Source organism: Silurus aristotelis (assembly GCF_946808225.1).
Source record: "Silurus aristotelis genome assembly, chromosome: 15".
NCBI classification, from domain to species: Eukaryota; Metazoa; Chordata; class Actinopteri; order Siluriformes; family Siluridae; genus Silurus; species Silurus aristotelis.
The window spans coordinates 13,557,703-13,572,607 of record NC_139588.1 but is presented as its reverse complement, the minus strand read 5'-3'; the positions used below and the strand labels follow the sequence as shown (position 1 = coordinate 13,572,607).

Below are 14,905 nucleotides of genomic sequence, written 5' to 3'. Positions count from 1 at the left end.
TTCTGATAGGGGGATGAACGTGAAGCAGGAAGTTAAAGGGGTGATGATTAATGCCATCAGTGACTATAGAGTGAGTTAAAAGAAGTTGTGGAGAGTGTACCTAGGAAAGATAGATTGGTGATTTGGGCAGACTTTAATGGGCATGTAGGTGAAGGGAACAGAGGTGATGAGGAGGTGATGGGTAGGTATGGCCTTAAGGAGAGAAATGTAAAAGGGCAGATGGTGGTAGATTTTGCTAAAAGGATTGAAATAGCAGTGGTGAACATGTATTTTGAGAAGAAGAAGGATCATAGGGTGACCTATAAGAGTGGAGGAAGATGCACACAGGTGGACTATGTTCTACGTAGAAGATGCAACCTGAATGAGATTGGGGACTGTAAGGTGTTGGCAGGGAACAGTGTAGCTAGACAGCATTGGATGGTGGTCTGTAGGATGGCTTTAGAGGTGAAGAAGAAGAGAAGGAGACTGAAAGAAGAATAAGATGGTGAAAACTGATGGAGGAAGACTATAGTGTGAGGTTCAGGGAAGAGGTCAGACAGGGGCTTGTGGTGGTGAAGAGGTGCCGGATGATTGGGCAACTACTGCAGAAGTGATGAGAGAGACAGCTAGAAAGGTATTTGGTGTGACATTTGGAAATAGAAAGAAAGACAAAGAGGAAGTGGGTGAAAGAGGTGGAATGAGAAAGTGCAGGAGAGCACAAGGAGAAAGAGGTTGGTGAAACAGGATTAGGATCAGCAGAGAGATGAGAAAAGTAGGCAAGAGTACAAGGAGATGTGGCAGCAGGTAAAAAGGGATGTGGCGAAAGCCAAGGAAAAGGCATATGAGGAGCTGTACGAGAAGTTGGACACTAAGGAAGGAGAAAAGGATTTGTACCGATTGGCCAGGCAGAGGGACTGAGCTGGGAAGGATGTACTGCAAGTTAGAGCAATAAAGGATAGAGATGGAAATGTGTTGACTAGTGAGGTGAGTGTGTTGAGAAGATGGAGGGAGTATTTTGAGCAGCTGATGAATGAGGAAAAGGAGAGAGAAGGTTGGATGGTGTGGAGATGGTGAAGCAGGAAGTGGATAGGATTAGTAAGGAGGACGTGAGAGCAGAGATTAAGAGGATGAAAAGTGGAAAGTCATTTAGACCAAATTACTTACTGGTAGAAGCATAGAGATGTTTAGGACAGATGGCAGTGGAGTTTTTACCCAGATTTTAACAAGTTTTTGGAAGGTGAGTGGATGCCTGAGGAATGGAGGAGGAGTTTGCTGGTACCGATCTTTAAGAACAAGGGCGATGTACAGACCTGTAGTAACTACAGGGGAATTAAGTTTAACAGTGCAAAGTGATGGAGAGTGTGTTAGGGAAGTGAAGAAAAGAGTGCAGGCAGGGTGGAGTGGGTGGAAAAGAGTGGCAGGAGTGATTTGTGATAAAAGTGTGTCTGCGAGAATGAAAGGGAAAGTTTATAGGACTGTGCTGAGACCTGCGATGTATGGATTAGAGACAGTGGCATTGAGTAAGACAGGAGGTGGAGATGGAGGTGGCACAGCTGAAGATGCTGAGATTTTCCTTGGGAGTGACGAGGATAAACAGGATTAGAAATGAGTTTATGAGAGGGACAGCGCATGTGAAACGTTTTGGAGACAAAGCGGGGGAGGCGAGATTTGGCTGGTTTGGAAATGGGGTACATCGTTAGGAGAATACAGAGTATGGAGCCACCAGAAAGGAGGAAATGAGGAAGACCAAGGAGGGTGTTTATGGATGTGGTGAGGAAAGACATGCAGGTAGTTGGTGTGAAAGAGGCAGATGTAGAGGACAGGGGGGTTAGGGTTAGACGGATGATCCGCTGTGGCGACCCCTATTGCGAGAAGCTGAAAGATGTTCTTGTTCTTTACACTTTATTTAAAGTGGGTCTTCATCATCTATATTTAATTTACTTCCAAATTGCCCTTCCAAAGTATTGCAAATGTGTGAATACATGAGCAGTGTCATCTGTAGCACATCTGAAGTTAATAGTTAAGTAAAATCAAGGCAAGTGTCTCAGCAACCTCTTTATTATGAAATTAATTCAAAATAAAAAGCCTTCATTTCACATTTGGCTCTGAAATCAGTGATGACATTTGTGGGAGAAGAAAAAAGATTTCAGAATATTTCCTTCTTTAACAAATATTTTCATCCGAAACAACTAAGAACACACTAAAATTAAACAGTCGCACTTCTTTACAGAAAAGGAAAGGAAAAAAAAAACCTCAATTCCAAAACACATGCTCAGAACACGAAAACATGTCAAAAGACTGAGAATGTTGAAAGTAGCAATAAGAACAGGTAAAAGGGACTTCAACATCAATCCATTTCCGGGTTCCATTCATGTTGGGGGTGGTGGGTAGTACTGGCCATACTGGCTGTACTGGCCCCAAGTGTTCGGACTTCCCCAAGAGTTGTATTGCTATATATATAAAAAAAAAAACAAAGCTTATGAACAGAACAGAGCACTGTACAATTTAAGCAAAAATCCCTGAAAGAAACAAAAAAAAGAAAAACAAAAAAAAAGCACACACCTGATACCAGTTATTATAGTTGTATCCTCCATGATTAGCTTGCATGTCTGGCATCATCTGACCAGATGCTGCAGAGCCATCGTCAATGCGCTGCCTCTTTGAATCGGGCTCTTGTGACCTTTGTGACATGCAAAAAATAAAAATAAAACTTAATGTTGAAAAATTTTCAGGATTTCTGTAAGAAAGACTAACAATTTATGCCCCAAAAGAGCAGCATGTAAAACTAAAGTGTTAAAGAGTGAACATATAAAATGATCAATGAACCCCCAGTACAAATATTCAATACTTGACTTACCCATTTTCGGCTTTCCTCTTCAGAGACTCCTGCTCTTTTACAAGTTTCTGATGCTGTTCATAAGTGGCTACAAGCCTGTTTAAGAAAGGCAAAGCAGATTTTTAGATCTAGTTTTAAACATGCTAAGGTTGTAAAATGAATGTAATAAGTGGTGGGATAACTTTTTATCAGACGTTTAACTCACACATTTATATTGCTTCCAAAGTCCTCAAGAAACTCGACTTTTCGCTGTGAAAAAGTTACACGTGACTCTAACGCCATAGTGCTGGCAAGGGCCCTGTCAAAGCATGCCAAGATCTCTGCCTCATTCTGCTGCACATCTCCACTGTACTCCAGCTCCAGCAGGTTCAGATAGAGCTTGGGACTGGTCTGTGGAGATTGGATCAGAGAGAGTGGGTTAAAGTTAGGCACATTCACAGCAGTAAAGAAAAGAAAAGAAAAAGCAATTTTTTCAAACTCCTAGAACATTTAAATTAACCAAGTTAACACGTTAAGTTCTTGTGGGGGGAAAAAAGCCAGGTTTACCTCATCCTTTTCGATGGCCTCTAGCAATACTTTTTTAGCCTTTCCAACATTCCTCTGTACTTTGAGGAATTGCCGAGCCAGCTTCACAGAGAAGAAGGTCGATTCGCTTCCATTTTTTGCGTTCTTGATGGCGTCCTCCAGAAGCGCTTCTGCCTCATCTAAGTTCCCATGACGGCGTTCGAGGCTCACACGACGTAGTCTCACCATGGCCAATCCCGGAACCGCCTCCTCTAGACTTTTCAGGATCCCTCGAGCCTCATCAATGTTCCCTGGAGAAATAACGGCACACCTCAATCTCAAAAATTAAACTACCTCAATATCCGTAGTGAATATTGGTTGAATAGCAATAACAGTAAATCTCAAAGATCAGTGCTTAATATATCACAGCTAAGAAGCAACCATTAAGAAATTGTATGGCCTTTAAACGTTATGTACTTTAATATGGTACAAGACTTTGTGAATCTGAGCAACATAATACCTTCAGTTTGAATCCTGATATGCAGTTAAAATGATGTCTGTAAAAAGAAACCCTATATTCTGTGATGCGCAACATAGTGGTGGTTAAAACACCACACCCTGTGCTGCATTCATTACATTTCTCAGTCAGATCAAGACAAAAGGATTGAGTAATACCATTGAGTAATACCATTTGCATGCGTTTACAATATGTGTGTAACTTCTTTCAGGCCTGGGAGCCTTGATCTGTATGCTGTAACATTCATAATGCAAAAAGTGGACAATACTGTACATCAGCAGAACAATGCTCACCTTGTTGTTCCTCAAACGCTGCCCAGAGAACATGTATGGTAGGCTTCTTTGGTAGATGGACAGTACATGCTTTTTTGAAGATGTGCCTCACTCCCTCTGTGCTGTAGCTCTCCAGGTACTTGGCATACTTTAGAGGTAAAGAAGGAAAGATGAGAAAGGGAGGTGTAGATAGAGAGGGGGATAGGGAAATAAAAGGTAGAAATGGGAAAAGAACACAGAAATTAAGTTTTCATTTCTGATCCCTGCACCGGTGAATTTCCATTGACAAGATCGTTTTGAGAATTTCTGTTTTAAACCCATCAGCACCTTCATGGAACCAATAAGATAAGTTTCTGTAAGGTAGTGGGAGACGGAGAGATGCAACGAAGTTGGCATATGCTGGAGTCAAATCTTGTGTGGCAAGCTGGCCATCCCCTAATACAACAGATACAGTCAAATATCAACGTTACACGCAAAGAGTGCAGGAAGTTTTACTGAGGAAGTGAAAACGTTGATTTGGGGGGGACAGGAGGAACGCAAGTCTCTGCGAAAGGAACTCTATTTACCTTTATCCAAAACTCCTCGTACAGGGCACAGGCGATCAGGCAGCGCTCAAACAGAACCACTACACGTTCCGGTGTCCCATTCTCCAGCTCAAAATCCAGGTACTCCCTCCAGTTGGTAAGCTGAGTCTTCTCCAAAGCTTTCACATGGAAATATGGACGCTTGATCTAGTTTGAAAAGGAGTTTAAAAAAAAATATCAAAATCGCTGTTAAGAAATGCTAACCAACTTCCTAACCATATGTACAATAATAATCTAAAAAGGTGTTAATTTAAACTTGCTAAATTCTAAATATGAACAAATTTTTTTTTTTAATCAACACTTACCCCTTCTTCAAAGGCCCATCGCTTGCTGACCTCGTGTTCATTGTGGTTAAAAATCTCTTGACGCGTCTCGATCACCTTATGCCTCATGTTCTCGATCTCTGTGACTCTCTAGAGGAGAAATGGACAATTATGCAACATCGCATTACAGCACGCTCAACTTATCTCGAGTGACGTGCAAACTGCATATTCAGCTACCAAGGTTTTACATCACCATGAGCTCGAGAGAAATTAGCAGCATCTTGCGCTGGGATAAGTACGGTATGCACACCCTGCACATCAGCTGTCGCCCAAGCCGAGGGAGGGCTGAGGGACGGTGTCATTCTGTCACGGTCCCATCCCACTTTTAGATCGACTCCCTGATTGGATGCCAACTTGGATCCTCAGGTATTCATTGGCTGCTAACGGAAAGACACCTCTTCAAACCTGTACAGTTTTGCTTCTCTCCAGGATCAGGTAGGATCCTCCCTATCCCTGGCATGTTTAATACCCACAAACAATCCAGCTTGGGCTCTTACCTTTGCTGGGTCTGGAAGGTCCTCTGTGCCTGGTGGTAACTCCTCACTGGGGACTTCCTCCTCTCCCTCTCCACTGGGCTTATTGGCAGCTGCAAGTTCCAACCTCAGCTGAACAAATTCCTCTTCAGACAGGAAGTGCTTGGGATTATTGTTTTGCACATGATCCTTAAACCTGGAATAACACAATGGACACAGTTAACTGTGGAATGTCTCAAATTTACATTCCACCTACATTAATATACAGCTTATTAACCCAACTATGTCTACAGTGTTGCATCAGTTAGACTCAAATAGTAGACACAGACATACTAAACACATCTAACACAAACCTCTGGAAGTGTTGGGAGTACAGCTGAGTAGGAATACCCAGGACACGGTCATAAATTGCTGTAACATTGGCCAACTTCCCCTGCTCAGTCTCCCAGCTGATATAAGCTTCCCACAGACGATCTGACCTGAAGTCTGTACCTGCAGCCAGAACTGCATGCTCATAGGCACTGGGGGGGGGGGGGGGGGGGGGGGGGGGAAAAGAAGAAATTTTTTACTTTATATATTCTTTACATATTAACATAGCACCTAAAATACAAACAACCATACAAAAGATGATTTACGTATTTTTGGTCATCCATCTAGACCCGCAGACGATATACTTACGCTCGTATGCGATTCTCAGCCTCTCCATCACTCGTGTCTTGATTCTCTTTTAAGAAAGTTATATAATGAATCCAAAGGTCAACGCTGAGAGGGATGGCCTGCAGACCTCTGCGATACACCTTAGGAGAGAATAAAAAGTTAGCCACAAGGCAATCATGTATTGTAACTTAATTGCATTGAACAAAATCTAAAGTCAATTAAAGCGTGGGTGTATTTATGAGACACTTTACCTCATCAGCCTCCTGTATGCAACCATGCTTCTTTTCTATGTCTGCATATTTCTTCCAGTAGCCATAACAATAGGGATAGTGTAGAAAGAAGGCATCAAACGCCTTTCTTGAGGCCAGCAGGTGATTCTGGAAAAACATATGCATGGCTTTTAATATTAGCACTGACCATGACATGCTCTTGGTAATTCAATGAAAAGATTAAACATGACACTTACCTCTTGTTCAACATATTGCAGAAGGTAAACCCATCCATTAAAGTCCTCAGGATCATCCTCGACTACCTTATAGAGCCTCTCAAAGTCAGTGGGGAGTAAAGCTTTTGACACCGAGGCATCTCCTCCCTCACTTTCTTCTTTGGACCCATCCTCAAGCTCCATATTCGCAGGGCTGTCCGAACTGCCTGTTTCGGCTTGTTTTTCTGAGCTCAGCTCTGAATCTTTGAGGTCCACCTCTGCAGTCTGTCCATTTGTTCCTGGCTGATTTCCATCATCAACGTATGACGAATTGTCCTGCTGTTCAGATAGGGCAGATTTTTGCTCCGTTGCTGAATTTGAATCCCCATCTACTGAGTACTGCTGGTACTGCTCTGGGTGGCCCTGTTCTGGGTCCTGTTGATTTGCAAGAGCAGCAAAAGAGTCAGGCACTTGGTCCATTGTCCACTGAGCTTCAGGAGCCAAGTTAGAAAGGTCAGGGACAAAGCCATCTTCTGCACCTTCCATAGCAGTAGCACCCCCATTGTCAGAGGCACTTGTGCCAACCATAGCGGTCATGGCCTCATCCGAAAATGGCAGATCTAAAGAGATACAAAATACTGAATTCAGGAAGTTATGGTAAAACATCAAATTTCAAATCCCACCGATTTCCGATCAGTCATAAGGTCTGTTATACATACATGGTAATGCAGAGTTTCGTGTTTGTATACTGTGTCAAATCAAGCTTATATTGCTATATAGCAGCACAGTGTTAACAAATTAAATAGTGGTAAACATCTGGATCATTCCACAGCTGCATACATTACAAAATCAGAAAGAAAAAAAAAGCAGCTCATTGTGTCAGTGTATAATGTGGTTGAGTGGATGGTCCTGAGATGCATAAAAAAAAAAAAAAAAAACCCTGGGAATGCGATTGAAAAAATTTAACCTAAGATCAGGTTATTTACAACATTTCACTTGTGATAGGATTACCTGAGACCAATATTAATACCTGGAGGAAGTGATACTTGTGAGTATGTGAGGTGAGAAAATCTGCTCAAGCAAAGTAATGGAGATGTCCGTTTTCCCACCTACCAGCAGTGATTAGATACAAAAGATTCACGTGTTCCAACAAATGCCCTTTTGGGACATCTTTCAAAGCTAGTTTCCCCATGTTTCGAATATTCCGGACATCATTTTGGCCGAGTCCACACACACACACACACACACACACACACACACACACACACACACACACACACACACACACACCACAAATCAACAGCCCTTCGCGCTCGGATTTAAGCTCAAGCACCTACCACGAGCTAGCGCCTTAGCCGTCTAGGAAATCTCTAACATTTAAGACAATTATAGGGGGAAACTAACATGTAAACACGAGGTGTGTCTCTGATAATACCCATCTGGCAGTTAATGTAAAAGGACCCGTGTTGTTAGCGCCATTAAAGCCATATTACACTGGAAAGTTGTTTAATAATTACCAAACAGCTAGCAAGCTAATCCATTTTGGCTCATTAACCATATGATAGAACGTCACTTAGCAAATAATACCCGAAGTCAAGTGTGTATTGTGCACGTGGGAAGAAAAATGAATGTAAACGATGCATGAAATGTATATATTTTTTTTATATTAGCTCATGCTAATCTAGCTAACGGCGCCGCTTTGGTTGTGAGGCCTAAGTCCGGTTAGCCACGAAGCTAACCGCTAATACACACTGTCGTCGAGAGCACTGCAAATTAAATTCGATCCATGCACAATTTTACTTTAAACGAATGCAAAACATCCACGCGGACGTCTACGTACCAGATTGTTCCATTAAATTGTGTTCGCTGAACGATTTCTTTCCGCTTTCGAAGTTATCTGTTGAACGACATGTGGCCGCGTTGCCGAGCTCGTTCTCTACACCTCCCCCTCACACCACCGCGCTGCTACACAAGGGCACATCCGCCGTGCGCATGCGCACTACGACCACTGCTGCTTGATGGGCGGGTAAAGTGGCCAGGTGTGAACGCCTAAGCTGGTTTTGGGGCCTGTTCTCGGCTTTAAACTAAAGCGCATTTTACCGAATTATCTGCTGATTACCCACTCACATATTGTTAACTTGATCAATGTAATGTTAATATTAAGACTTCCGTATTGAACAAAAGCAAACACTTCACAGCAAGCATCAAAAATTACAATCTTTCAATAGAAACGAATGAGAAAAAAAACATGTCAGCAGTCACTCAAGAACACCTGGTGTCATTAATAAAACTCTTCAAGAGCTCAAAAGCTATCTCTCTATCTATCTATCTATCTATCTATCTATCTATCTATCTATCTATCTATCTATCTATCTATCTATCTATCTATCTATCTATCTATTACATTTTTTATCAGTTCTATTTTTGTTTGACTAAAAAAATTTAGCTAAATGCTTTTTATTTATTTGAACAAAAATGCAAAAACATTGATCTATATAAATAACTATGATGTGTAAGATGCTATTTACAATATTATACAAATTATTTACAAATAATCCAAATATAATAGCACAAACAAACATTGTACAGAAATGTCATGTATAAATCTAGATCTAAATCTAGATGCATATTATGGAATATTATACATTGTTCTAGAAGTGGAATCAGTTACACTACTAAATCTTCAGTACATTAGGTTTAACTTTACAAATACTGGTTGTATATTACAGACACACATTGGCTTTGGGTTAGTATTTACAGCGATTAAGGTCATCTCAAGTGAAATATTTGTGCAATCATAAGTGAAATAATCCTCATGCAAATGTGGCAAGCTGCAGCAGATGTTTGTATCTAAGGCCCGCTAGATAAGAGGGTGCATCAAAGGGTAAAGAGCTAAAAAGTCTAGGGGGAAAAGTATGTGCACAGAAGGCACTTGTACATTGTTAAGAAAGTCATATATATATCATGAGAAAACAAACAGGAATATCCCCCTTATTACAGGGGGAAATATGATCAAATAGCAAACAATAATGTGCATCAATGATTAATGAACATGCATTGTTTGTACAAATGTTAACAACATGTTGCATTTAAGCAATTTCAATCGTTTTTTTTTTTTCAAGAGTTAGGACCAGAGATGGCAAAAGTACACACATCCTTCACTCAAGTAGAAGAACAGATACTCATGTTTTCAAAGACTCTGGTAAAATTTAAAGTACTGACTACACATTTTTTACTCCAGGTAAAGTAAAGAAGTTTGGGCTCTAACATGAACTTAAATAAAAAGTAGCCATTACTACTAACTGTTTTAGTGTCACATTGGTAACTGGACCTCACATCATATCAATATAATAATACAAAATCATTTCAAATGTTGTTATCTAATGGATGTGTTCAGGTGAAACAACCATCATATAGAACACAAGTAGAGAAAAGACGACGATCAGGTGATCAGGAATGTTTCAGTTATCGGTCATGTTTACATCGCTGACTCCTTCTGTCTAATGCACGTTAGCCATTCTACTTTTTGCCTTCTGCCGTGCTTGTTGTTAGCTTCATAACCTAGTTTATGTCTCTAGTGTGTGAGAGCCAGAAAATGATACACCAGTGGTAGGTTGAAAAAGCTGCACAATAACAAGAAATAGGTTGATGAGCTAAAAACAACATGCAACGAAAAGAAAAACATTGATCATGTCAGTAATAAGTAAAATAAAGTAACAAGCCTGGTTTGAAAATGTAAGAAGTAGGAAGTACAGATATTTGTGTCACAAACAAATGTAATGAATGAAAGTAAAACATTATTAAAAGTAAAAAAAAGTAGTAAAAGTAAAGTATTGATACCAGAAAAATCTACTTGAGTAAAATAACTTAGTTACTTCCTGTAGCGACATTGTATTTGTATTTGCCAGTACAAGCTGGTGCTGTTGGTTCCTGTGCCGGTCCTGAAAAAGTAAAATAAAAATAAGTTTGCTACAAAACATCTTTGTTGAATCAAGAAACATTACACTTCCAACCTCTAGTAAGGACTGCAGTGGTTCTGGAAACATTGAAAATGATGTAGAAATACAACCTGGTTGGGATTCCAGTCCACTACAGGACACCATGTACACACAGTAATTGATATTATTGGCTAGAATAGCCAATACACTTACGAGCAGGTTTATAGGAGGAGAGAGGAAACAAGAGAAACCCAAAGTGGACAGTAGTAGCTCAGTGGTTAATGCTCTTGGTTACTGATCAAAAAGTCAGGGGGTCAAGCCCAACTTTCACCAAGCTGACATTCTTGGGTCCCTAAGCAAGGCCTTTAACCCTCTGTGCTCCAGGGGTGCTGTATCATGGCTGACCCTGTGCTCTGACCCCAGCTTCCTAACATTGATGGGATATCCGAAGAAAGAATTTCACTGCGCTCTAATGTACATGTGGCAAGTATAAAGCACCTACAGTACAAAAGATTTGTATTAGTACAGACGGAATTGTGTGTATAATACTAAATAATGTGCATGCAAACACTGAATTGTTTTAGCCACAATATGTGCAAAACAAGTATTGTGTGTGTCTGGGTGTTGTGTTGAGGGGTGGAATGAGTTAAAAACAGTTTATTTCCTATTTGATCTTCTTCTTTTAAGAGAAAACATTGTACGAATAGTGTATTGTTACTATTTTGGTGTTACAATGAAAAAAAAAAAAGACTTTTTAAATAATAAATAAAGAGCATTATTTAAAATCTGTATGACGTCAGCGGGCCACGCCTCCCATCCTCACGTAAAATGACGCCACCGAGCCGGTTTTTCCTCTGGTAGGTTGTACGTCTGTGGTGTAGCGTCTTGAAAAGGAACCACGTGATTGTGTAAAAAAAAAAAAAAAAAAAAAAAAAAAAAAAAAAATCGTGCGTTGCGTTTTGTGCTGCACGTTTAGGACTCGGGTTAGTAGACGCTCCCGAGGCGGTGAAGCGGAAGCGCGGCTGGATACGTGAATGACGTCCATTTCATTCACGCACAGGCTGACTCGAGCTCGAGCCCTCGCGCAGCGCGAGCGCTAAATGGCGTAAAGCGCACGAGCGCTCCAGAGGAAGTGGCGGGTGAAGCAGGTCCGCACCTTTTCCGGTAACAGCGCGCGACTGAGGGACTGAACAGAGACACACAGAGAGACTGGAGGGGGACCGAAGAGGAGCGGGGATAGCGGATTTGTGGGAGTCTGGCGCGTTTGGAAGGTAATGTGATCTTTTTCTCGCCCTCCCGGTTTTGTCATTTTCCGCAGCGGGTTGCTGTATTTCAGAGGGGAAGTAGGCGACGGAGCGGCCGATTAAAGTTGCTGCTCGGTCCGTGTTTGTTACCCCTCCCTTTTCTCAACGGCTCTTGTGTTTCAGGGGGAGAAGACACGGAGAACGGAAACTCGGATGAATCAATGACCTTTGGAGGAGTTCTTTTGGTTTTCTTTCTTCTCCCCGTTGCCGGCTGAACGCCTTCCAGTTTGCTGCTACGCCATTAAGAGCACAATGGTCACCGTTTACTCTTGAAGGGAATCCCGGGCGCTTGAATGAGGAGTCGAGAGCCGGAGAGCACAAGGAGGAAGTCGGAGCTGCTGTTGTGGGCCGCTGTGTGCGCTGAAGTCTGAACCACATTCAGCTAAAAAGTGGATTTTTCTCTTTTTTTTCTTTTCTTTTTTTTAATGGACTTTTCTTTCAAAGGTTTTGAGACACCCAGACACTGAGACAGGTTCAGGAAGGTTTATCCACACCTTCTTATTTCTTTAACTTCAATATCTTTCATTCCTCTGAAGTATGCAAATTGATTGATCTCAGAAGTTCGTATCAAAGAAAAGCCATACTTTTGGTTTGCAAAGCAATAGTTTTGCAGTCTGTTAAAGTAACAAAGAATTGCTGGTGTTGCGTTAAAAGCTGAAGTATTACAAGTAGCACATAACATAGCCAAAGGTACGTTACCAAAAAAAAACCAGACCTTTTTTTCTTTCTTTATAATAAACATAATATATGCACAACCAACAAGATGGGGAAAATGCTTTCGAAGATCTTTGGAAACAAGGAGATGAGAATATTGATGCTTGGACTTGACGCGGCTGGTAAGACGACCATCCTTTACAAACTCAAACTGGGACAGTCGGTGACGACCATTCCGACCGTGGGCTTCAATGTGGAAACGGTCACATATAAGAATGTGAAGTTTAACGTGTGGGATGTGGGAGGTCAGGACAAGATACGACCGCTTTGGCGGCACTACTACACAGGCACACAGGGGCTCATCTTTGTGGTGGACTGCGCTGACAGAGATCGCATCGACGAGGCCAGACAGGAGCTGCACCGCATCATCAATGACCGTGAGATGAGGGACGCCATCATCTTGATATTTGCCAACAAGCAAGATCTTCCTGATGCAATGAAGCCACACGAGATCCAGGAGAAGCTTGGCTTGACCCGTATCCGAGACCGGAATTGGTATGTGCAGCCCTCATGCGCTACCACGGGTGATGGACTATACGAGGGCCTGACCTGGCTCACTTCAAATTATAAATCTTAATGTACTGCTCAGTTGAACTGGTCAGTGCAAGAGAAATAGATAGATAAAAAAACTAAAATGAGCAAGAATAAAAAATCAAACGGAATCATTTAACAAATACTTTGTTTTGCAAATGTTGGCAAAAAAAATAAGTTTGCTTATAATCCTATTTCTGTTGATTTTTGATCATGCCCTGTAACAATTTTCTTTTGTGTTATGTACCAATCCTTTTGGTTGGCGCTTACATTTGCTTTTGGCACTATTACAATTATATTACATTTAAATGCCACTCCTTCGTTTTCAGATTACATGAAAGGGTTCTTTTGGAAACGTAGAGCTGTAGCTTTCTTTTGCTCTTATTAAGATTTCTTTCGCCATTGCAGTTTTTTGTGATCCCCGATCATCTTTTCTTTTATCCACAGCACCATTATTATGTTCGTTTTCTGCTTGTCTTTTGAGTTCATGGAAGTCTGACTTTGCCTATGAATGTAGTAGGAGTTGCCACCCACCCTTGTCTCACAACTCGCACACTCCAAGGTCTCTTTTCGTTTCAGACACGTTATCTGTCCCAGAATGGCATCATAACTTCCAATTTTTTCATTTGTCATCATGTCTGAAGAATTCAGAAATGTAAAGAGTGAAAGCTGTCCCTTATTGTGTGAGGTGTTTTAACAGGAAGACGATTTGCTGTCTCATTTCAGTACCTCCATGTTTATTTAAAAACAAAACAACAACTTTGAATTAATATCCCATTTTCCCCCATTTTGTGACACTGGCTATGGTTTTGTCTTTAAGAGGGTGGAGATTCCACTGTTAATGAGTATTTAAAATGTTTGTTTCTTCGGGAAGCGCGGACAAAAGGTGTTTCACAATAGATGAGCCAGTGAGTGGAATTTACAGAGGGAGAGATGCCTGTAATGGTGTCAGTACAAGGGCCATTTGCTGAAGTGAGCAATTCAGCATTTCTGCTCTGACCTTGTGCAACAAAGTGTTTACTAACCCTACTACCTTTACTCACCTAGATCTTTCATGGTGCTCTGGATTCTGATCTGCAAATACAATACCCATCAGCTGCACGGTGCTGGCCGACAAGCCTGTTTGTTTCAATAAATAATTTGTTGTATTATTTACAGCAATGTGTTATGCCGAAGAAAGAATCGTATTCCCATTCAACAATAAAACTGCACATTCTTGAGACTGTCAGTACAAAATAGATGTTGATTTATTTTTTTCATTTATTTTTTTTTTTTTTTAGAACATTCTCAGAAATAGAAAAGAAAATTGTTTCAGTATTAGGTCAGTGTTGGTCTGTTTTATTTCAGAGGTCTTCTGTTGTATTTTGTGGAAGGGCTGTTTCAGCTTAACTATAGAAACCTGCATACAACATAAACGCTCTCTTGCTTGGTTTAGCGAATTAAACAAAACCTGAACCTCCTCAGTTCAGATTGAAAAGATTCAGTTTTTTTTTTTTTTTTGTAATAGTTGCATTTAAAAAAAAATGCACACATTACTCTTAAGTTTTAGTTTAGATGAAGCTCGGGTGTAAAGCTTTTTTTACATCATGTTTCAGATCATGTGATCAACTCTTTTTAAATGAAAAATCAGTCAGGATAAACTGCATTTTGTAATAATTCTGCACTCCTGCAACAGTTAATGATTATTAACAACGTCTACATGTCACTGGGTTGATAGGGTTTAGACAAAGAACAGTGTAAAAATATGTATTGACAAAATAGCGCATATATATATATATATATATATATATATATATATATATATATATATATATGCTATTTTATACATATAATATAAATTTGTCATCAT

At 40.7% G+C, this 14,905-nt stretch overlaps 2 protein-coding genes across 2 annotated transcripts; one reads left to right on the top strand and one right to left on the bottom strand.

Moving 5' to 3' along the window:
* Nucleotides 1-2,021: 2,021 nt before the first annotated feature.
* On the bottom strand, nucleotides 2,022-8,567 carry prpf39 (PRP39 pre-mRNA processing factor 39 homolog (yeast)). The gene is made up of 14 exons (XM_083562108.1): nucleotides 8,410-8,567; nucleotides 6,612-7,189; nucleotides 6,397-6,522; nucleotides 6,167-6,285; nucleotides 5,842-6,009; nucleotides 5,513-5,684; nucleotides 4,998-5,105; nucleotides 4,675-4,839; nucleotides 4,130-4,256; nucleotides 3,362-3,630; nucleotides 3,021-3,205; nucleotides 2,837-2,911; nucleotides 2,542-2,659; nucleotides 2,022-2,429 (listed from the first exon to the last, which is right to left on the bottom strand). The coding sequence occupies exons 1-14, from the start codon at nucleotides 8,420-8,422 to the stop codon at nucleotides 2,349-2,351; spliced, it is 2,304 nt and encodes a 767-aa protein (XP_083418234.1). The 5' UTR covers nucleotides 8,423-8,567; the 3' UTR covers nucleotides 2,022-2,348.
* Nucleotides 8,568-11,348: 2,781 nt separating this feature from the next.
* arf6a (ADP-ribosylation factor 6a) lies at nucleotides 11,349-14,292 on the top strand. The gene is made up of 2 exons (XM_083562172.1): nucleotides 11,349-11,778; nucleotides 11,935-14,292. The coding sequence occupies exon 2, from the start codon at nucleotides 12,575-12,577 to the stop codon at nucleotides 13,100-13,102; it is 528 nt and encodes a 175-aa protein (XP_083418298.1). The 5' UTR covers nucleotides 11,349-11,778; nucleotides 11,935-12,574; the 3' UTR covers nucleotides 13,103-14,292.
* The last annotated feature ends 613 nt before the right edge of the window (nucleotides 14,293-14,905 follow it).

Excerpts from the sequence above, each read along its gene's own strand:
- prpf39 (XM_083562108.1), bottom strand. Across the intron at positions 3,631-4,129 it reads AGCGTTTGAGGAACAACAAG|GGAACATTGATGAGGCTCGA; the intron begins GTGAGCATTGTT and ends TTATTTCTCCAG. Across the intron at positions 2,430-2,541 it reads ACTATAATAACTGGTATCAG|CAATACAACTCTTGGGGAAG; the intron begins GTGTGTGCTTTT and ends TTATATATATAG.
- arf6a (XM_083562172.1), top strand. The coding sequence starts at position 12,575 with ATGGGGAAAATGCTTTCGAAGATCTTTGGAAACAAGGAGATGAGAATA.